At 46.4% G+C, this 22,841-nt stretch overlaps 2 protein-coding genes across 2 annotated transcripts in view; one reads left to right on the top strand and one right to left on the bottom strand.

Moving 5' to 3' along the window:
- Positions 1-4,062, bottom strand: part of ALG5 (ALG5 dolichyl-phosphate beta-glucosyltransferase) — a 39,109-nt gene extending 35,047 nt beyond the window's left edge. Inside the window, exon 1 of the mRNA XM_083169772.1 lies at positions 3,837-4,062. Within this exon, the coding sequence (XP_083025898.1) occupies positions 3,837-3,902 (66 nt within the window). The 5' untranslated portion in view covers positions 3,903-4,062. The remainder of the gene's footprint in view (positions 1-3,836) is intronic.
- Positions 4,063-4,624: 562 nt separating this feature from the next.
- The window catches only part of EXOSC8 (exosome component 8), a 29,901-nt gene continuing 11,684 nt past the window's right edge, over positions 4,625-22,841 (top strand). Inside the window, exons 1-6 of the mRNA XM_083169771.1 lie at positions 4,625-4,849; positions 9,399-9,435; positions 11,584-11,647; positions 13,243-13,316; positions 13,535-13,580; positions 14,407-14,512. Coding sequence (XP_083025897.1) covers positions 4,833-4,849; positions 9,399-9,435; positions 11,584-11,647; positions 13,243-13,316; positions 13,535-13,580; positions 14,407-14,512 — 344 coding nt within the window. The 5' untranslated portion in view covers positions 4,625-4,832. The remainder of the gene's footprint in view (positions 4,850-9,398; positions 9,436-11,583; positions 11,648-13,242; positions 13,317-13,534; positions 13,581-14,406; positions 14,513-22,841) is intronic.

The raw sequence follows: 22,841 nt of genomic DNA, 5'->3' as shown, positions 1-22,841 counted from the left end.
GGCGAAGGTAGTGCAGGCGGGGACCGCAGGCGTCACAGAGCAGAGACCGTCGGCGCGGCGGGAGAATAGGAAGAAATCCTATTCAAAAGACCGGGCGGCCGCTGATTGGCTGAGCTCTCAGCCAATCAGCGGCCGCCCAGTCTTTTGAATAAGATTTCTTTCTATTCTCCCGCCGCGCCGACAGTCTCTGCTCTGCGATGCCTGCGGTCCCCGCCTACACTACCTCCGCAGGGAGCCGTCAATGTGGGAGGGGGGCGCTGCTAGTAAGACAGGGGGCGCTGCGGGGGACACAGAGTTGGCAGTGACAGAGCCGGGCAGGAAAAGCTGTCAGCGCTGGAAAAAAAAAAGCCCATACAATGAATGGGCATCCTGTGATTGGCTGAGCGCTCTCTCAGCCAGTCAGCAATTGTCCTCAGGACAAGTCGCCCTAGTGTATGGGGGCCTTTACTGCCATGTTTCAGGCTGTGTTTGAAAAAAGTCAGTAAAGAGCTGATTGGCTGGACATTTATCTCTCCTTATCACACTTGAATTTATCTCTTGTTAAGGCTTAATATAGTGTTCCCGCTAGGCTGTTTTAGTGGGGCGCTGCGCCCTGCCCGATTTTGACAGGGCAAAATGCGCCCTGCTAGCAGCGCCCCGCTAAAACAGCGTGGTGCCTGCCCAGGCTGTGTGCACGGGGAAGTGCAGCGCCGCCTTAGACGGCGATTCCCAGCGCTTCCCCGGCAGCATGGTAACTTCGGCGGTGCCGGCCCCGCCTCCTTTAGTGACAGCGCCGGCCGGGCCCGCCCCTTTTCGCGACGTCGCGGCCCGGGACCGCCCACAATTGTGACATCGGCAGGCCCAGTCTGCCCCCCTTGCGCTACGGCGCCCTGCCCGCCCTCATTTCTAGAGGGAACACTATAATACATCAGCCCAATTGTTCTGTATTTGTTTATAAACTATCTACAGTAGCTAAGACATATTAAAATAATTCAGCTGTAAAATAAAAATAAAAAAAAGGCTTACAAGTAATTTTCACAGTGGGAGGACAGGCCACTTTATTCCTTTATGACCCATTGCATGTTTACAGTGTATCCCAGTGATGACACTGATAAAGTAGACTAAAGAAGCCCCAACTTACCCCAAAAAAGTATTGGTTGGTCATTACATTTTTAGTACATAAGGCAATATAGCACATACACCAAAACATTGTGATTAGGTCTAATTCTATACTTCGAAACTCTAATGGTGCCCACACACAGTGCAATGTGAGATAGGTGTGATCAGAGCTTTATACACTGCTATTTGAACTACATATCACATGCAATTCCTTACACAGGGTGCAATTTGAAATAGACACGATGCGATGTAGTACAGAAATACCTGCCTGCAAATTAGGGATGGCCATCGATGATTTGAAATTATCAATGGATTATGGCCGATGTCAAATACTTTTGCCATCGATGTGGGAGAACCAGATGGTTTCCCTACATCGATGGCACAGGAGAACCAATGTTTCCTTTTTTTCCAAGGTGCCGGAACACAGAGCATGGGTCCGTTCTCCAACACCTGCAAGTCCCACCCCCGACTTCTGATTGGCCATTCAGCTGGGGACATTCAGTCAAATATAATGGAAGACCATTGGTAGCTAAAACTATCGATGGTTATCCATCAATTTAGTTTACCACTATTAATGGCTAGGTGCAGAATCAGCATTGATGGCAATCCCTACTGCACATATGGACTACATCCGAGCTTGCGCCATATTGCAAGGCAAAATAAACATTGCGATTTGAACTATACACAATGCGATTTGAACGAAAAAGCTCAAATCGCATGCAAGAATCGCACTGTGCGTGGGCAATTCAACATCTGCCGGTAAATGTACACATGTATGTATTTCTGTACATGTAACTGACATTGGCATTTTAATGGCAGATGCATCATCATTGATGTCAGCAATTGTAAAACACATGGTAGGTAGAAGAGACTCAGGAATCTGTATGCTGTAAGCCCATACACACAAGGGGGCTTTTGAGCGAAATTTTACTCAATATTGTCTAGTGTGTATGCTTAATATCGGCAACACTGTGCATTGTTAATGAGCATCGGTATCTTCGGAACATGCAGGTCAATTTCCACAATATCGCCCATGTCGTTTGTGTACATCGTCCTGTGTGTACGCCATGACGATGGGTGACAAACGACAGGAGAGATATTGTGCTGTAGCCGCTCCCCAGACGCACCCTGGCTCCCATTCAGGTGACTTGCTGCCGCTGCTCCTGTCACCATGCATGTCAGGCAATGGAGCCAGCAGCATGAAGCTCCCACCCGGCTGCCAACCCCTGAAATCAGCAGCAGCAGGGACCGAAAGGGGGCAGAGTTACACCGGACAGGGGAAGGATAGGATAAGCTGCCAGAATGAGGTAAATTATGGGGCCGATCCTATTAACCCCGATGTGTGCGGATGATTCGCCGAGTGCAAATCATCATAATACCGGGAGCACGTTACGGCGGACCGAATCACTGAAAAGTGCTCGTACCTCCATAGGCAAATTCGGGCCTGCGAAGGGTGCGAGATAGGCTTAATTCGGGTGCAGTTTTTAGCATGAAAACGGCACCTGAATGGTAACTCGCACACTTCGAGGTTGACAGAATTGACCCCTATGTGTGAGAGAGACTACTACTGTCAGCAACTGGTAACTGGTGTGGGCGTTACGTGTAAGCAGCGCTACTACTGTCGGCAACTGGTGTGGTGGCATTACAGATGGAGCCAATCATCTGACCGACTCCCAGTGATCACCGTCACCCGCCGGCGAAAGTGTTGTGCATGTTGGCGACGCTCGCACGCCACATTCGCCGGTCTGCCAAATACCAGCAGCTGGCAGAAACAATGAGAGCGGCTCCATCTGTACGTGTAAGTAGTGCTACTTCTGTCGGCAAATGGTGTGGGCGTTACATGTAAGCAGCGCTACTACTGTCGGCAAATGGTGTGGGCGTTACATGTAAGCAGCGCTACTACTGTCGGCAAATGGTGTGGGCGTTACATGTAAGCAGCGCTACTACTGTAGGCAAATGGTGTGGGCGTTACATGTAAGCAGCGCTACTACTGTCGGCAAATGGTGTGGGCGTTACATGTAAGCAGCGCTACTACTGTCGGCAAATGGTGTGGGCGTTACATGTAAGCAGCACAAGGATTTTCCCACCTTCCAGGTAATGCCACTTCTGTATTTAAATTTCAGGGTTTCAAACCAGTCCATTATTTAAATTAAGCAGTCACTGATGTGCCCTGAGGTTTTTAGCCAAAATTTTCCATCTTTTCTATCGTTCATAAAATTGTTCAGTATGTAACGCTGTGTACACACGCTGTGATGCATGGTCACTTTCAATCAGGACTACATAGGCACTCGCTATGCTTCAGGCACTGCATTCAGAACACTATTATATTCCCCTCCACATCCACTATGATGGTAAAGTATCAACAAAAAGTAAAGTATTAAAAAAAAAAAAAATTCATGTCAACCTTTTCCCTATGTCAACTTAATGCATGGTGACCTTTTTAATGCGTCAATCTATGGTCTGTCAACCAATAGTGGTCAACCTAATGACTGTCAACCTCGATAGCACACCAGATGAACTAAGACTTGAAGTGTGATAAAGTGGAGAGAGATAAAGTACTAGACTATCGGCTTCTGTTTGAAATGTGACAGGAGCGGATTGGCTGGTATTTTATCTCTCTCATAAGGCTTAGTAAACAGACTCCTCCGAACCCCCTCAGAGATAACTAGTCCTGACTACTTCCAGTGATGTGACAGTCAGTAATGGAGCATGCATATTGCAGTAGGCAGAGTCCTCACCAGGAGCAGCAGGACAGCGGCCAGGGCAGCCAGCAGCTGGAGCAGGTCACACAGGCAGCCGAGCATGGTGTCCGCCGCATCCCTCTCTACCCGCAATGCTGTGTGTATGCAGCCGCCGGGGACTGCTCTCTTCCGGGACACGCCGTACACAGCAGCGAAGCATTAGCCGGAACCTATAGCGCTCCTACACCTATGCGGAAGTGACAGTGGCAGATCCAAGAAAGGGTCTCTCCTGCTCTCACACCGGCAGCCGGGCAAGCGCCCAGCAGCGCCACCGTGTGGCCGTAAGCAAGTACTGCTGATCCCACCAGAATCTGATGCTTGTGCTCCATTACTGTTTCATCCAACAACTTTCAGTACTGTTCCTTATACAGAAATATGTGTGCACCTATATGAGGCATCTGCCCTGGCGGCAGGCTGATTATCGCTATGGCACTATTTGTGTTTTATAGTGCAATGAAATAATACTAGTAGTGCGTAACTGTGTAATCCAGCAGCTTCACATACCATCTGTGAAGTACCTTTATTTATGGCAGATGCTCGGATCTCTGCATTTTCTCTAATAAAAATAGAACAGTACTACATTGCAGCCGCAAAATAAGTTGGAAAAGCAGGAGCAGAAGATTAGAACACTGAGATGTTTTTTTTTTTTAATTTATAAATCATACCAGGACATTAATAATAATGTTATTCGTGTTAGAGGTGAACAATGGAACCAAACAGCTGTCAACACCGGCAGCAGTAAATGTATGGAATGCAGTTCCTGCATTTGGCCAGCAGGGGGAGCAGAGCGGAGTGTGAGTCTCACATGGATGTCTCCTTTCCGTAGCCATAGGATGCCTGGCGCATGTTTGTAGCACATGTTCCTGTGACTTCCTGTGTTGTGCTGCGGCTGTACACTGTACAGTATTCCCTGCTGTACCTGTGCCCGCACCTGCATTACTGTCCCCGGGAGCATCCTCACACCGGGAGCTGACACATGCTGGAGGGGCAGAGATGGCTGCAGGATTCAAGTGAGTTTATGTAGCTCTCATATGTCCACAGTGCTGAGTCTGTGTAACGTCTGCTGGTGCTGCCACTAGAGGCATATCTGTCTATCATCCACATGTGCACAGTAGTAGTGATCCTGCGCCTCCTCTGCTGGTTCTAGCGCTAACTGTGTACCTATTAGTAAGCACGCTCCAAGCTAATAAATGTAGTTTCACTTGCTGCCAACAGATGCGTACCTCCCAACATGACCCTCTCCAGGGAGGGACACAATGCTCTGCTCCTGGGTTTTCTTCTTAATGCATGATTACCTTCATCTGTGTTGAACAGGTCAATTGATAGGAAAGGCGTGTCACTCAGGGTCATGTTGACTGATCAGGCTGAGAAATTGTCCCAAATCGGATGCGTATGACATGCCATCGGGTCTGATGCGAGCTCCTGTGCGCATCTGACCTGTATCGATGCAGGTCAGACCTCCGACTTGGACCCCCATCCGGGTGGCAGGGAACAGGGGTCAGATGCATTACATCACATGTGAGAGGACTGCATGTGATCTTCCTGGGTGGCTCACGGGGGATTGGGTGGCCATACACTGCTGCGATACATCCAGGGGCGGGCTGGGGGGCAGGGTGCCATGTGCCCCCCGGGCCGCTTAACCAGTTACTGTCTGCGGGCCACGCTGCATTAATGTCCACCTCCTCCAGCGCTGGCCGCGGCTTCTAGAACACGGCCGCGGCTACAGGAAGATGGCCACCGGCTCCCTGCACTGAGGACATGTCCTCAGTGCAGGGGGCCAGCGGCCATTTTCCTGTAGCCGCATACCCTCCAACATGACCCATCCCATTAGGTACAAAATGCTCTGTTCCTGGACTTCCCTGCCAGTGGCAGTTACAGATGTCAGCCTACAGCACAGTCCAATATTCAAAGAGGGAGGGTCACATCAACTCTCAGTGATGTTTGGGATGGCAGATGGTGTGGCTCCCCTTTTTGAATATTGGACTGTACTGCAGGCTCACATCTGTAACTGCCACTGGCAGGGAAGTCCAGGAACAGAGCATTTTGTACCTAATGGAATGGGTCATGTTGGAGGGTATGTAGCCGTGTTCTGGAACTTCTGAAAGCCGCGGCCAGCGCAGGAGGGCTGGAGGATGGAAGGTATGTGTTGGGTGACTGTCATGGAGCCCTGCACTGTCAGGAGCCCTGCATGACATTGTATAAGGGGGTTGAAATGCACACTCTGTGAAGGTGACCCACTGTGAGGAGGTCCCTCCTGTCAGTACCCAAAATATGATAATGACACTTGTGTATGTGAAGCACACAAATACATTTATTGCACACAAGGATATACAATAGTGCTCAGCTAGACAGAGGTGCACTGCGGTGGGGACGGGATGCCAGGTACTGTTCCATTGGTACAGTCACCACGGTGACTACACCAACCCTGGTCTCCCCCTGCACCAGCCCTGCACAGACCCCCGACACCTAGGTCACAACACCCCCCCCCCCCCCCCATCACCATATCCCCACCCACCCACCAGCAATACAGGACTTTGCTGGCAAAGCACTATTGTATATCCTTGTGTGCAATAAATGTATTTGTGTGCACCACATACACAAGTGTCATTATCATATTTTGGGTACTGACAGGATTCTGACAAGAGGGACCTCCTCACAATGGGTCACCTTCACAGAGTGCGCATTTCAACCCCCCTATACAATATCGTAACCAACTGGGTTTTGGACAAAACACAGAAATTGCAGCACCACTCATACAAATCCAGGTAGAGCGTGATACTGAAAACCAATCCCAATTTAACTAACTGAGGACATGATGCCAGCTCTATCCACCCCTGTGTGACATGTGGGGATCAGTCGGGCGGGCAGAGGAAGGGCATTAAGCGGAAGCCGCAGCAGCACAGACCTGGATGAGACAGGTAACACTCATTATCTAATTATCTAAATGAACAAATATATAATATTTCTGCCATATACAGCCTGTGGAGTCCTCCTTTTAATATGCAGGGGGAGCAGCCTGTGGTGTTCTCCTGATGTTATGCAGGGGGAGCAGCTTGTAGTGTCCTCCTGTTATTATGCAGGGGGAGCAGCCTGTGGTGTCCTGGTATTATGCCAGGGGCGCAGCCTGTGGTGCCCTGGTATTATGCCAGGGGAGCAGCCTGTGGTGTCCTGGTATTATGCCAGGGGAGCAGCCTGTGGTGTCCTGGTATTATGCCAGGGGAGCAGCCTGTGGTGTCCTGGTATTATGCCAGGGGAGCAGCCTGTGGTGTCCTGGTATTATGCCAGGGGAGCAGCCTGTGGTGTCCCTATTATTATGCCAGGGGAGCAGCCTGTGGTGTCCTGGTACTATGCCAGGGGAGCAGCCTGTGGTGTCCCTATTATTATGCCAGGGGAGCAGCCTGTGGTGTCCTGGTACTATCCCAGGGGAGCAGCCTGTGGTGTCCTGGTACTATGCCAGGGGAGCAGCCTGTGGTGTCCTGGTACTATGCAGGGGAGCAGCCTGTGGTGTCCTGGTACTATGCAGGGGAGCAGCCTGTGGTGTCCTGGCATTATGCAGGAGGAGCACCCTGTGGTATCCTATTATCATTATTATTTTTATACAGAGAGAGCGGAGAGTTTTCCCAGCCCTTAGCAGCCCCTCCCCTCTGATGGAGCAAATGTTTGAATCTTATTTCTTTGTCTGATCATGCATTGCGATCGTAGCTCCACCCTCGCCCTCTTACTGAATTGTTCTCTGCCCACTTGCGGCAGTATTCTATTTTTCCCGGGGGGGTTGTTATGGGGGGTTGGGATCATTTGGTCTATTGCATTATGGTAGAAAGTCATTAGGTCGAATCCATTAGGTCGACATGCTAAAAGGTCGACATGATTCTAGGTCGACATGGGAAAAGGTCGACATGATTCTAGGTCGAAAGGTCATTAGTTCGACAGGTCATTAGTTCGACAAGGTCATTAGTTCGACATTGTCTATGTCGACATTCACAAGGTCGACATGGGGTTTTTCACTGTTTTTTTACCTGAATGTCAACACAGTCGACATGGACACAGTTTAAAGTGCACTGCATCCCCTCGCTGCGCTCGCTATGCGTCGGGCACGGTGCCTCGCTACGCTCGGCACACTATTTTATTCTCCCACCACGCCCTAGTGGATGGTAGGGCATGAAATACCGCCTGTCGGTACATGTTGGCTCAAAAAACAGTGAAAAACTCCATGTCGACCTTGTGAATGTCGACATAGACAATGTCGAACTAATGACCTTGTCGAACTAATGACCTGTCGAACTAATGACCTTTCGAACTAGAATCATGTCGACCTTTTCCCATGTCGACCTAGAGTCATGTCGACCTTTTAGCATGTCGACCTAATGGATTCGACCTAATGACTGTCGACCATAATGCAGTAGACCAAATGACCGCATCCCGTTATGGGCCAGTGCTCTGGACTTGCCCCCTACCTGGATACATAGCAGTAGTGTATGGCCAGCTTAAGGGTCAGATTCTCTAAGCTTCAAAAGTGATAAAATGGAGAGTGATAAACAGCCAGCCTATCAGCTCCAGCCTGACATTTTTCAAACCCAGCCTGTGACATGGCAGGTAGCAGCTGATTGGCTGGCTGTTTATCACTCTCCATTTTATCACTTTTGAAGCTTAGAGAATCTGGCCCTATGTCCCTATCTGCTCCTACCTCCAATCTCTGCACAGTTCCCTCTCTCCATATCCAGCAAGTTTGAAACAGATAGGGATAGCCATCGACTATCGGTGTTCCCAAAACATCGATGGATGGGACTTAGTGCTCGAAGTTTTGGGCATCTATAGTGGAATGTTAAATAGTTTTATGCCATTGATGGCTTGCAATGGTAAGGTCGAGGGCACGTGCGCCGAGTTGCTGCATTCAGCGGCGTTGCTGCGGGCGCCCTGCCCTACAGGGGGGGGTTGCGCAAGTGCATACATGCTTTCCGGTGCTGGCTCTGAGGTGAGCAACGGTGTGGGTGGGGGGTGATCTGCTGCTGCATCATGGCTGTCGTTATCGAGGACCTCCATCGTCCGGACAATCTGGACGAGGGAGGGGTTTGTTAACGGCGCACGCATTCTAAAGGACATCAAGCGTACATACTAGAAAATAAAGTGAAATAAATCTATTACTTTAGCTTAATGTCGTTAACAATGCGCATCGTTAATGATAATTTCTCAACATTTTAGCACATTTTTGTTACCGACAGCAATTGTATATTGTATACACATCCAGGAATGTACAACCGAGCAATGCCTCCAATCCCCTAACACAATTCTTTTCATGAAATGATATACAGTAACATTTCAAGTTAACACTCCAGAAAGTGTCACCTGTCCACACTTTGCTCTATGAGGGATACATACCTGGGTACAACTGCTGACCTCCCCAGGTAGCAGAGAAAGGGCCATATGAGTATAGCTTGCCATGTAATGAAACTTGGTTAGATGTTCCTTTTAACGTACTTAGAGATGTATTATTTAAACTTTTCTATGTTCTGTATTTTACGGTTATATTTATGGTTTTCTATTGCTGTTTTCTCTCTACAGGACAGTGGAACCATTAGAATATTACAGAAAATTTCTAGTAAGTAAACTGGTGGTACTCTATATTGTGGGCATATGCTAGGGTGACTTCTCTCCTCAGAGAAGTCGCCCGTGATTCCCCCCCTTGAGCCACCCGTACCTTCCCGGTTGGCAGGATAGCATAGGTTATATCCAGGGCTGTGGAGTCGGTAGATAAATGTTCCGACTCCTCATACTTCTGACTCCGGCTCCTCGACTCCGACTCAGACTCCTCTGTATTAATATGCGAATGTATTTGATACATTCCTTGAAGGAAAGAAAGGCAACATACATATTATTACTACAGAAACTAGAGGCTGGGAAGCCAACAGTCTACTGTATTGAACAGTTTAAGCCTGGGGTAGCCAACCCTAGTCCTCGAGAGCTACCAACAGTGCATGTTTTGCAGGTCTCCTCACAGAGGGCCTTAGTCTAGTTCACTCTTTCTGACAAAATCCTTCTTAGATGGACAAAACTATGGGGTTTATTCTAGTTCATTCTTTCTGACAAAATATTTCTTAGATGGACAAAACCATGTGCACTGCAGGGGGGCAGATGTAACATGTGCAGAGAGAATTTGATTTGGGTGAGTTATTTTGTTTCTGTGCAGGGAAAATACTGACTGCATGATTGTACACTTCAATATAGATCTCACTTTGAAGAAAAAACCCTCCCAAATCTAATTCTCTCTGCACAAGTTACATCTGCCCCACCCGCAGTGCACATGGTTTTGTCCATCTAAGAAGGATTTTGTCAGAAAGAATGGACTAGAATAACCCCCTATGTGCACTGCAGGGGGGCAGATGTTACTTGTGCAGATAGAATTAGATTTGGGTGGGTTTTTACTTCAAAGTGAGATCTATATTGCAGTGTCAAAATAAAGCAGCCAGTATTTTCCCTGCACAGAAACAAAATAACTCACCCAAATCTAATTCTCTCTGCACATTTTACATCTGCTCCACCTGCAGTGCACATGGTTTTGTCCATCTAAGAAGGATTTTGTCAGAAAGAGTGAACTAGAATAACCCCTAGAATCACAAGTGAGCTCATTAGCTCCATCTGTGTATCTTTTAAAATGTGTCAGTGATTAATGAGTGCAGCTGTGCAGCAGCTAGGTTGTCTGGAAAATGTGAACTGTTGGTAGCTCTCTAGGGCTAGGGTTGGCTACCACTGGTTTAAGCAAAGGACAAACACAATGAAAACAAAGTTTTATTAATTTTTTTATTAATTAAATGGCTGGATAGTAGCAGCAGCCATAAACATCAGGAAAAGGAACTTTCCCAGTTCAAAGATAAAAACCACATTATTTGGTTGTTTTGGGAGCAAAAACAAAGTTTAACCGAATCGTTACTGGCGATGAAAAATGGTGCCTGTACATCAATATGAACCAGCGTAAGGAATGGCTTAGCCAAGGTAAACAAACGACCCCGCGCATGAAACAAGATCTTCATCCGCGTAAAAAGATGTTGTTCGTATGGTGGGAGAGCTTGGTTGAATGAATTTTTCGAGTCTACACCAGGTGATTTCTACCAACAAGGTATTGAAAACCTTTTTGAACGTTGGAAATAAATTGTAAACTACAAGGGAGAATACATTTATAAGTATTGGTGCTCCGAATTGTGCGTTGCGTGCCATATAGGAAGCACATGAAAAGCATGCTTTTTCACGGTCACTTAACGTGTTCGTTTTGCGGTTACGTGAGGCACTGCATGCATTGGTCTTTATTCTTACAGTAGAGAAGTCATTAATTATAATTTTCAGAGTCGGAGATGGAGTCGGTGCATTGTTTGACGACTCCGACTCCGGGCACTCGAATTTTCCTCCGACTCCACAGCCCTGGTTATATCGCATGCGGTCCTTTTGCATGGATACCAACCAAGACTGTCTAGCTTGGAAGCAGTCCAACAGCTTGCTCTTGCAGCCTTTGTGACTCGGTGGCTCTGGTGCAGTATGCACAGGATCACACATTATATTGCTGTCAATCACAAGCAATTTGGACTCTTTTTTTTTTTTTTTTTTTTTTATTGATTGCTGCAATCGCATGAAAAAAGCCCAAATTGCATGGGATTCGCCCTAGTGTAAGGGAGACCTTAAGTGTCTGCTGGGTTGCTTTTATTTTTTGTGTACTTTTTGTTTATTGCAGCTTTTTTTTTTTTTTTTTTTTGCTTAGAAAGAGAATTGTCGACCAGATGGACGAGATCTAAATGAATTTAGGACAACCACAATAAATGTTGGTACGTGTCGGATTACCGAGGTGAAGCCCATTACGGTTTCAAATAGACTTGTCTCTAGATAAATTGTCACAAATCTTTGCATAATATGGACAGAGAAATGGGTTAATTTACGAACAGCAAAACCGTTATCTTTATCGAATAGGAACCATAAAAGTTTAGGTGAATCTGACTTTCCTCTGCAAAAAAGTTAAATATTGCCTCTATTATGTTACAGGTAGATAGTATTGGGAACTAATGCAGGTCCAAACACAGTAGCTGCAGTAATTTACCCTACTAAGCTGGAATCACTAGAGCAATTCAGAGTTGATCTCAAATGGGCAAAACAATATGCACTGCTGGTGGGGCAAATGTAACATACAGAGAGAGTTAGATTTAGAGTTATTTTGTTTCTGTGCAGGGTAATTACTGGCTGCATTATTTTTACACTGCAATTTAGATTTCAGTTTAAATATCCCCCCGCCCAAATCTAACTCTCTCTGCGCATGTCACATTTGCCCCACCTGCAGTGCACATGGGGCCTAATTCAGACATGGTTGCAGGACAAATTTGTTCGCAAAATGGACAAAAACCATGTACACTGCAGGTGGAGCTGGTGTAACATGTGCAGAGAGAGTTAGATTTGGGTGGGGGGATATTCAAACTAAAATCTAAATAGCAGTGTAAAAATTGTGCAGCCAGTAATTACCATGCACAGAAACAAAATAACTTACCCAAATCTAAACGCCCCCATACAGTAGTGATATTTGTTCCGAGTTGACCCGATTCCAATGGATTGGGCCGATAAATCCAAACAAATCACATGTTTTGACTTCCCGTCTGACCCGTTGGGCAGTTCCGTGCATATCGTATCGGAGTTCGGGAGGTCGGACAGGTTGCACATAAGATAAATCTTATGTGCAGCCCAGAGCCAGGTGGGGGGACGCTGGGAGCCGGCGGTGGGGGGGGGGGGGGGGGGAGATGAAGAGTGGCAGGTGGGGGACTCACAGAAGCGGTGAGCGGACACAGGCGGGGAGGAGCCAGACAGCGGTGTCCTCAGAAAGCCAGGCAGGGGAGCCAGGAGTTGGGAGATGAGCTGCAGAAAAAGAAAACCCCATAATATTTAATGTTTTTTATTTAGTTTTATGTTGAATAGTGTTCACAGTTCTTCAGTAAATACTGTATATTTTTTTTTTAAATTATTCTCTTATGTGAAGTGTTTGTTTTTTAATTGTCAAAAAAAAAGTATCAAAATCTCAAATACTGTATATTTTGATTAAAATCTGGAAAACTCCAAAGGGCGCAAATAGTTTTTACAGCTGCTGTGTATGACGCAAGCACCGATCTGATTAGGTGGCTCCCATTGGTTAATTCTGTTTCTGTTCTCACCATGAATAACAAGATTTATGCCACTTGGCAGCATGTGTGCTCTATAGATTCCCTGTGTGAGGATTCTTCACCTAGTTACTGCATCTATTATGTTCATTTTTAATACTAAACATCTGTGGCCACTAAACAACATATATTGATTTAATATTTTTATTTTCATTTTTTTCCCTTTTGTTTTTCTTTATTCTGGCCTTGTGATAATTTTTTGATTATACTTCATTTTATTACAGGCTCTATTACGACAGCAAATGGTTCAGCTTTAGTGAAGCTTGGGAACTGCACTGTAATCTGCGGCATTAAAGCAGTAAGCCTCATATCTCTTTCCTATACTGTGACAGGTGCGCTTTGTGTTTGGAAATGACGGATTGCTGGTCATTTCTCTTCTATGTCTGTTTCGACATTGCGGTTGTCCTGATCTGTATTAATAGTTTAAAAATGAAATGTTTTGAAAATGTGTAGTATAATATTAATATCTAGCTCTTAAATCATACAAACTCTGTATTCATGCATTTTCTGTTTTAGGAGTTCACGACCCCTGCAATAGATGCTTCTAATAAGGGATACATTGGTGAGTGAATGTTACCGTATTATTACTATGGTTAGGTGGGAGCTGAATGCCGGTGACAGGTGGGCCTGGGGGGTGTAACTGCAGTAAAGCCTAAATAGAAGCAATTGTCCTAAGTATATATATATATATATATATATATATATATATATATATATATATATATATATATATATATATATATATATATATATATATATACTGTAAATTAAATAACAATGGATAATTACAGATTTAAAAATGTATTGCCGATAATCGTTCACCAACCGCTCACTGTTTACATCCAATGTTCCTGGAGCTGTGGCACAATCCCTGCAAGAGTACGTGGTCTCCTAATATAAATAATAGTGTTCCAGATTTTGACAGGGAGGTTTGTTACGGTGGATCTGTACGTAGAGTCATTGTTATACTGTAGTACTGGTATATCTACAGATTTTCCCTATATTTCCTCTGTGTCTGCTGTTCTACCATATAGTGCCGGATTGTATGCTGTACATACAGCTACACGTGTCGGCCATAGCTGTATGTAGAGACACATGTGCATGCTTTCCAAAATAGATAATGGAACGTCTCCATTCTTTTGAACAGTGATGGGTAACCGGCCCCAGCTGCGTCCTGCTTGTTGTAGTATTTGTTTGTCATCACCCGATACAGCATAGTATATGCATAGCAGGCGGCTTCCATCAGGATGAATCAGCCCGCCAGCTCGCATTCATAGTGGGAGCCTATGCATAACGCAGTACACACCTGTATAGAAACAGTAGATGTGTTTGATCATTAACCTAACACAGAAGTTTCCTCTGAGGTCATCACTGTTCTGTATTTTCAGTACCCAATGTAGAGCTCACCCCATTGTGTTCCCCCCGGTTTCGCGCTGGACCCCCCGGAGAAGAGGCTCAGGTTGCCAGCCAGTTCATTGCAGATGTCATTGACAAGTACGATTCTGTAATATGTTAAATAATGGTGTGGTGTTTTCGGCTGATTAATGTTATCTATCTACATACACATAACTGAGGCTTTTAGCTGTAAATCCTGCCTCAAATCAGCAGCCCGTTACTGTAGATCCATATATATATATATATATATATATGTTGCTTGTTGGGAATGCACACCATTCCTTAAAATGAGTTTAAGTGCCCGGTCAGAATTAGATACAATCTCATATACAAATGCAGCAAACCAAAAGTCCAAATGCACCTGAACAGACCAGCACATCCAAAACTTCCAAAGATGCAAAAGAAGAAAGTTTAAACTTTCTTCTTTCTCTTTCAATGGTCCTGGTGACACAGCTCAACACTGGGATGTAGGAGGGTCCGAAGGAGCCAGGCACCTATCCTAAAGCTTTAGAGGGTAGGCTCCTCCCCTACTGCATCCCTGGACTCTTCAGTTCGTGTTAGGTGCCCACTGGAGTGGGTGCTATTCTAAAGGGCTGCAGGAGCAGCCGAAGAATTAGAGTAGTTAGGGGATTTTTATTGTTTTATTAACTTTCACCCTAGCTAGGTAGGCACAGTGTGAGGATTCTCATAGTGAATCCTCACACTGCTAGCGCAGCAGGAGCTGACAGAAGCGCGTCCTGTCAGCTCACTGTGCACAGGGGAGACACTGTCTGGTCTCCCTGTGCAGCGCTTATAGCCTTTCCTAAGAGGCTGCCTGGGCTCCGGAGTACCCTGAAACCGGCTCCACATTTAGGTGGGGATCATGGGGGACAGGCGCTCCGTGATGGCGGCGGCCATTTTATGCGGAGCTTACACGCTGAGCTCCTAGATGAGAGGACAGCAGCGTTGTGACAGGCATGTTCCAAGTGATCCCCAGTTGAGGGGGAGACACTGGAACTAGGAAATCCTACCTAAGGAGCGGCTGGCTGGGGGTGGTTGGCGCCAAAAGGTCACGGACCCCGCAGCAGCAGGGACCTGTGGTCTCTTCCTTCACTCTGACTTTGGCGCCTTTCAGAACGCTTGCAGCGGAGCTGAGCTGGCTTACTGATCCTGGCAGAGTGACTTGGATTTCCTGGGCATCGCTTCCCCGCAGTTGAAACCAACAGACAGATAAGTGACTGGGTGCATTGCCTCTGTATAAACGCTTGTACATTGTTTGCACTGTGTATACTGATAGATATACATTTATCACTTGCATCATGTCTGAGCATCAGGCTGTGGTTTTGGGGGAGGGAGCCCTTAGTGCACTGAGCGCGTGCAATGTTTGCACACAAAAGTTTGTCCCTGAGCAGATGGCCAAGGGGGGCTTATGTATTACTTGCGCTGATGTGAGACCCATGGGCAGTGAACCCCATAGGGCAGAGCAGATGGAACCTGCGTGGGCCAGGGCCCTAGGCAGGTCAGTAAACGCTTTGGTGCAGCTTTTGGACAGGCAGAGTGATGGGCTGGTAGAATCACAGAGACCTATGCCATCATCTCAGCAGTCGTCTGGCTCCTTGCCTCTTACCCAGGCAGATCCTGCGCTGATTCAGGTGATGCAGGATACTGCTAAAGGGATCAACAGGTTCAGTGAAATGCTGGACAAAATGGATGATGTGGCAGGGACCCCTAGAAGGTCTTATGCTTTAACTACTGTGGTAGATGAAGAGGAAGGAGAATATACTGACATCCCCTGGGATCAGGGTGATGATTTGGAAGAGAACTCTGCTGCTGGTATAGAGGATCTCATTGTAGCTGTGAAGCAGGCTTTAAAGCTGTCTGTGGAGGATAAGACTCCTGTTAAAGGTGTTTTTAAGCGACAGCGGAAGGAGGCTGTTACTTTTCCTTCAGATGAGGGGTTACAGGAATTGTTAGAAGGGGCTTGGAAAACTCCTGATAAGAGGCTTCAGATGCCTAAGCGATTCCTTAGTCTGTACCCCATGCCAGAGTCTCATGCGGAGCTCTGGGAAAAGGTCCCAGTTGTGGACGCTTCAGTGGCACGTTTGTCCAAGGCTACTGTATTACCAGTACAGGGCGGTGCAGCTTTTAAAGATTCTGTGGATAAAAAGCTGGAGGGAAACCTCAAAGCTATCTTTGAAGGGGTGGGGTTTACCTTACGGCCCCTTATTGCTTCAGCCTGGGTCTCTAAGGCCATGATAGAGTGGGCTGGTGAATTATGCACCATGCTGCAGGCTGACCCTGGAGCATTACTGCTTGCAGAAAAGATTAAGGCAGCGGCAGAATATGCAGTGGAAGCAGAGGAGGAAGCTATTAAAATGGCAACCAGAGTGTCCACAGTCTCCATTAATGCCAGGAGAGTGCTTTGGCTTAAAGCCTGGGAAGCAGACAATGAGTCCAAGAAGGCTCTGGAAACATTAGCCTTCAAAGGAAAGGTACTCTTTGGTACCGAATTAGAGGAGATTATAAAACAGGCCACGGGCGGCAAAAGTACATTCCTGCCGGCCTCCTCAGCAAAGCAGACGTCCAGAATTTCTGCTTTTAAGCCGTCCTTTCGGCCCTCCCTTAGAGGTGGTGCGTCCTTTCGAGGACAGTCTTTCAGGGGAAGGTTTCAGTCCTCTAGAGGCAAGACACAAAAGTCAAAATTTGGCTCTTTTCACAAGAAGCCTGCCACAAAAGGAGAGGATAAACCCTCTGCATGACTGTCAGGGGCTTCGCCCGACAGTGACAAAAGTGGGGGGGCGTCTCACACTCTTCAGGGACGCTTGGGCTTCTCTAGGCCAGGATGCCTGGGTGTTAGATATTATAACACAGGGTTACAAAATCCCTTGCAGAGGGCCGCCTCCGAAGAGGTTCATCCCCACATCCTTACCAAAGGAGGCACGGCTGCGTACAGCTCTTGTGAGAGCAGCTCACTCCCTTTTGGAAAAAGGGGTGGTTACACCAGTCCCCAGGGCAGAGTGGAAGAAAGGCTTTTACTCCACGCTGTTCCTGGTGCCCAAACCAGACGGGTCTTTCAGACCAATACTAAATTTGAAATCCCTAAATGTTCATTTATGGGTAGACCATTTCAAAATGGAGTCCCTACGGTCAGTACTCCTGAGTCTGGACCAGGGAGAATTTTTGGCGTCCATGGATGTCCAGGACGCATATTTGCACGTTCCTATACACCCGGAGCATCAGACCTTGTTGAGGTTTGCCATAGGAGACCTGCATTTACAATTCCGGGCGTTACCCTTTGGGCTAGCAACCGCGCCAAGGGTATTCACAAAGATAATGTCAGTAATGGCGGCGGTGCTGAGGCTCAGGGGAATCACAGTAATACCCTATTTGGACGATCTCCTGTTCAAAGCAGAGTCAGCAGCCATGCTGCAGAGTCACTTGGCAGAGGCCATCAGTTTTTTGCAGGCTCACGGCTGGATTTTAAATTTGCAAAAATCTCAGTTGGTACCGTCACAAAGGCTCCAATTCTTGGGAGTCATACTGGACACCCATCTTCATCGGGTATTCCTCCCGGAGGTAAAGGCCAGGGATCTGGTCACCCTAGTCCAGGAGATTCTCAGGGCTCAGAGCATTTCAGTATGGAGGTGCCTCAAGCTCCTGGGGAAGATGGTGGCGTCATTCGAGACGCTTCAATTTGCCAGGTTCCACTCTCGGAGGTTCCAATGGAACATTTTGTCAGCTTGGTCAGGAAACACTTTGACCATGAAATCCGAGATGATAGTGCTGTCTTCGGACACCCGAGAATCCTTGAAATGGTGGACAGAAGTAGATTCCCTTCAGTGGGGTCGGTCATTACAGACCTGGGACTGGTTGATAGTAACTACCGACGCCAGTCTCAGGGGCTGGGGGGCAATAGTCCTGGATCTCAGGCTTCAGGGCCTGTGGACGGCAGAGGAATCAGCGTTACCAATCAACATCTTGGAGCTGAGAGCTGTCTGGAAAGTCATTTCCTTGGCGGGAGACAGGTTACAGAACCTCCCTTTGAGGATTCAGACCGACAATGCCACAGCTGTGGCGTATCTGAATCACCAGGGAGGTACACGCAGCAGATTGGCCATGTGGGAGGTATCCAGAATCTTCCTATGGGCGGAACAGAATGTTCCAGCTGTATCGGCTATATTCATCCCAGGAATAGAGAATATAGAAGCCGACTTCCTGAGCAGGGAGGAGCTCAAGGAAGGGGAATGGAGCTTACACCCTCAGGTGTTTCACCAAATCACTTCGATGTGGGGAACTCCGGATGTGGACCTGATGGCATCCAGGATCAACCGTCAAGTGCCCAGGTTCTATGCCAGAACAAGGGATCCACTAGCGGAGGCAGTGGATGCCATGACTATTCACTGGCAGGGAGATCTCCTTTATGCATTCCCACCAGTACCAATGTTACCGAGACTTCTGAAGAAAATACAGGGGCAGAAAGTTCCAGTGATCTTAGTGGCCCCAGATTGGCCAAGGAGATCCTGGTACTCGAGGCTTCAGAGGTTGTCTGTGGACTCATGGCGTCTACCTCTGAGACCAGACCTTCTAAGACAAGGCCCATTCAATCACCTGGATTCAGATCGATTGATTTTGACGGCCTGGCTATTGAAACCACCATTTTGAAAAGAAAAGGGTTTTCTGAGGCAGTAGTACAGACTATGATAAAAGCCAGAAAAGCTGTATCTTCGGCAAATTATTATAGAGTCTGGAAGACTTACATTCGATGGTGTGAGAGAAGAAAGGCTCATACATCTCATTTTAAGCTATCAAGAATGATGGAATTCTTACAAGATGGTTTTTCATCGGGCCTAAGCCTTCAGTCACTGAAGGTGCAGATTTCGGCCTTGTCCATCTATTTCCAGAAAAAGATAGCCATTTTGCCGGAAATTCAAACCTTTTTACAAGGAGTATCCAGGTTGAAACCTCCATACAAGCAACCAGTAGCACCTTGGGATCTATCACTGGTTTTGGAATGCCTTCAAAAGGCACCTTTTGAACCTTTAAGGTCGGCTGACTTTAAGTTTCTCACGTGGAAGCTAGTGTTTTTGTTAGCAGTAGCATCTGCTAAAAGAGTTTCAGAATTGGGAGCTTTGTCATGTAAATCTCCCTTCTTAATTTTTCATGATGACAGGGCTGTTTTAAGAACAGTGCCTCAGTTTTTACCGAAGGTGGTATCTACCTTCCATTTAAATCAGGAGATAGTTCTACCTGTGTTTCAACCCCCAGAGGGTTCTAAGAAAAGGGACAAGTTGAGAACTTTGGATGTTGTGCGTGCCTTACGCATATATGTGGACAGAGTGAAGAGTGTCAGGAAGACTGACACATTGTTGGTATTGTATGACGTACACAAAATTGGTTGGCCTGCATCTAAGCAGACTATTGCTAGGTGGTTGCGGTCTGTGATAGCCTTTGCATACACCAAAGTGGGTAGGCCAGTACCGGCCAAAATAAATGCGCATACCACCAGGTCAGTTGCCACCTCTTGGGCGGTTCGACATGGGGCCACAGCTGAGCAGGTTTGCAGAGCTGCCACTTGGTCATCTGTTCACACATTTGCCAAATTCTATAGATTCCATGAGTTCGCGTCGGAGGACGCATCATTCGGGCGAGCAGTGCTGAAAGCTGCAGACCTGAGCGTACCCTCCCAAAGGACCGGCTCTGGAACGTCCCAGTGTTGAGCTGTGTCACCAGGACCATTGAAAGAGAAAAAGGGATTTTTGTAAGAACTTACCGTTCGAATCCCTTTCTCTGATATGGTCCTGGTGACACAGCGATCCCTCCCTTACGCTCAGTAAGTATGCCAGAAGTTTCATGATGTTCATGTTAAAATGGTTAAAAGTTAACAGTTTTCTGTTATAAAATGTGCATATAATATGTGCAGGCGTTTGTACTGAGTTAATGTATTCCAGTGGCTTTGAAAGATTGAACTGAAGAGTCCAGGGATGCAGTAGGGGAGGAGCCTACCCTCTAAAGCTTTAGGATAGGTGCCTGGCTCCTTCGGACCCTCCTACATCCCAGTGTTGAGCTGTGTCACCAGGACCATATCAGAGAAAGGGATTCGAACGGTAAGTTCTTACAAAAATCCCTTTTTTGCATCTTTGGAAGTATTGTGGAAAAAGAAAGGACCAACGTTTCGGGGTCTTAATCACCCCTTTGTCAAGGTGCAAGTGGAAATCAATTTTTTGATTTCCACTTGCACCTTGACAAAGGGGTGATTAAGACCCCGAAACGTTGGTCCTTTCTTTTGCCACAATACACTTTTGAAAAATCCCATTTGAGTGCCGCCTCTTCCTCTTCCATTCCTCTACCTACCTGTCCTGGAAGGCACCGGGGTATTCGGACCCAGCTGCGGGAGTGCCAGGCCTTCTCCATATATATATGATACACTGATGAAGTGCACGCTTTCAGCTTTAATTCAAGGCATTTAACAAAAATAATGGTCTGAGTGTAATGAGGTGCGAGCCCCACAGCTGTGCGGAATTCCAACTGAACTTTTTATTTAAAGGGGCAGTCATTATTAAAGCAAATTCGTGCCTTGTAATTGATTGCCAATTTAAAAATACCTCTGAGTTCAGCCGGCACCCCCCACGGCCCCCCGGACTTGCATTGCACATTTTCAGGGGCTCAAATTTAATTGGGCAAATTAAAATCATCATAAAATGTTCATTTTTAATACTTTTGTCAGTAATCCTTTGCAGGCAATGACTACCTGATTTCTGGAACCCATGCACATCAGTAAATGCTGGGTAATTTTGTGCCTGGAACATGATGTTTCAATTCAAGGGTTGCGAATTTATTTATTGTTTTCTGTGCAGGGTAAATACCGGCTGCTTCTGCATGTAGCCCACAGATATTGCACATCTTTATTTTTACACTGCAATTTAGATTTAGGTTTAAAGCCAAATCTGAATTTCTCTGCACAGCTGCAGAGCGTCGTGTCTCGACCCAGTTGCTTGCTTTTTCTTGCAAATCTGAATCAGGCTCAATGTTTTGTGTCATTGCCGATCTGTGTTGTGAAGCACCAACTTTGCATAATTAGACTGGATGTAGGCAGAAAGTATATCCCTGTATACTTAAGAATCAATCCATTTGCTTCTACCCTCGGTCACATCATCAATAAACACTAGTGGACCAGTGACATTGGAAGCTTTATAGCCTCATAGACGTTATGGTATGCTTTGGCTCATGAGACATTCAAAACCGCCCCTCATTCTGGTACATCTTATCTGTCCAAAGAATGCTGCTCTAGAACTCTGGGGCTTTTTTTTTTTTTTTTACATGTGTTTGGCAAATTCCAATCTGGCCTTGGTAGGACTTCGATAATACTATCCCTACTTCCTGGAGAGTGTTCTTCTCTTGCCTGGATGTGCTGAAGGGTTTTTCTTTGTAATGGAAAGGATCCTGCGATTGTCCACCACAGTTATGTACAGTAGATGTCCAGGGCTTTTTTGTTGCAGAGCTCAACAGTACATTTTTTATTTTCTCCTAATTTCCCAAACTGTTTATTTGACCACTTCCCACGATCTCTCGGATGTACGATCTCTCGGATGAGCGCTTGACTTTTTATTTGCTTAATTGATGAAGAAATAACAAAGTAATAGCCAAGGCCTGTCCGTGCAACAGCTTTTCAATTGCCCAATTACGTTTGGTCCCTTTGAAAAAGTGATTGGCTACATCTGAAACTGTAATTCCTAAACCCTTCCTCAAATTTGGATTTGTATACCCTCAAATTAAAGCTGATAGTCTGCACTTTAAAACCATATTCATTATATAATTACTGTAAATATGTTTTGTGCACCAGTCAGAGCGGTACCTCACGTTCCCAGCGGTTCTGTGTTTGCTGCTTCTGACCGCAGCACAGTCAAATTAAAATGAGCGATTTAGCGCCACCAGGTGTCTGATTTTAATATCACAAGTGAAGTTAAAACTTTTTTTTCCTGAAGAGATGAGGATGGAGCAGAAAACTAAAAAAAGAATAGAAAGTACTGTTTTAGGCTATAGATGAAACCTTGATTCTGCTTTCTCCAGGGCTGCTCTGGGACTCGCATGTCTCCATAGTAGACTTTATCAGTATCCACACCATTGAATGATCTCTTAAGATTCACCTCTTCCTAAAAGCCAGTCTGCCCTCCTCACGACTTATTACTTTGCCGCTCTGACCTTCCACTTACATTCACTCCCATTACCCTTCCTGGTTGAACCATGCACTAAAGCTTTGTACACAATATATACAATCAGCAGATTAGTGGGTAAAAATCTCCCGTTCAGCCTTGCTGCCCACCCGCAGCATTAGCTTCCTGTAAGCACAGTACACAATGTATACAATGTGTATGGGCTTAATAAACACTTAAACCACCCAATCCTGAGCATTGCAGAAGCATTGTAAACTGTTTGCCGACTGTTCCTCCTG

The sequence above is a fragment of the Crinia signifera genome, chromosome 2, assembly GCF_055691185.1.
Source record: "Crinia signifera chromosome 2, ASM5569118v1, whole genome shotgun sequence".
Classification (NCBI taxonomy): Eukaryota; Metazoa; Chordata; class Amphibia; order Anura; family Myobatrachidae; genus Crinia; species Crinia signifera.
This window is presented reverse-complemented; position numbering and strand designations above follow the sequence as displayed.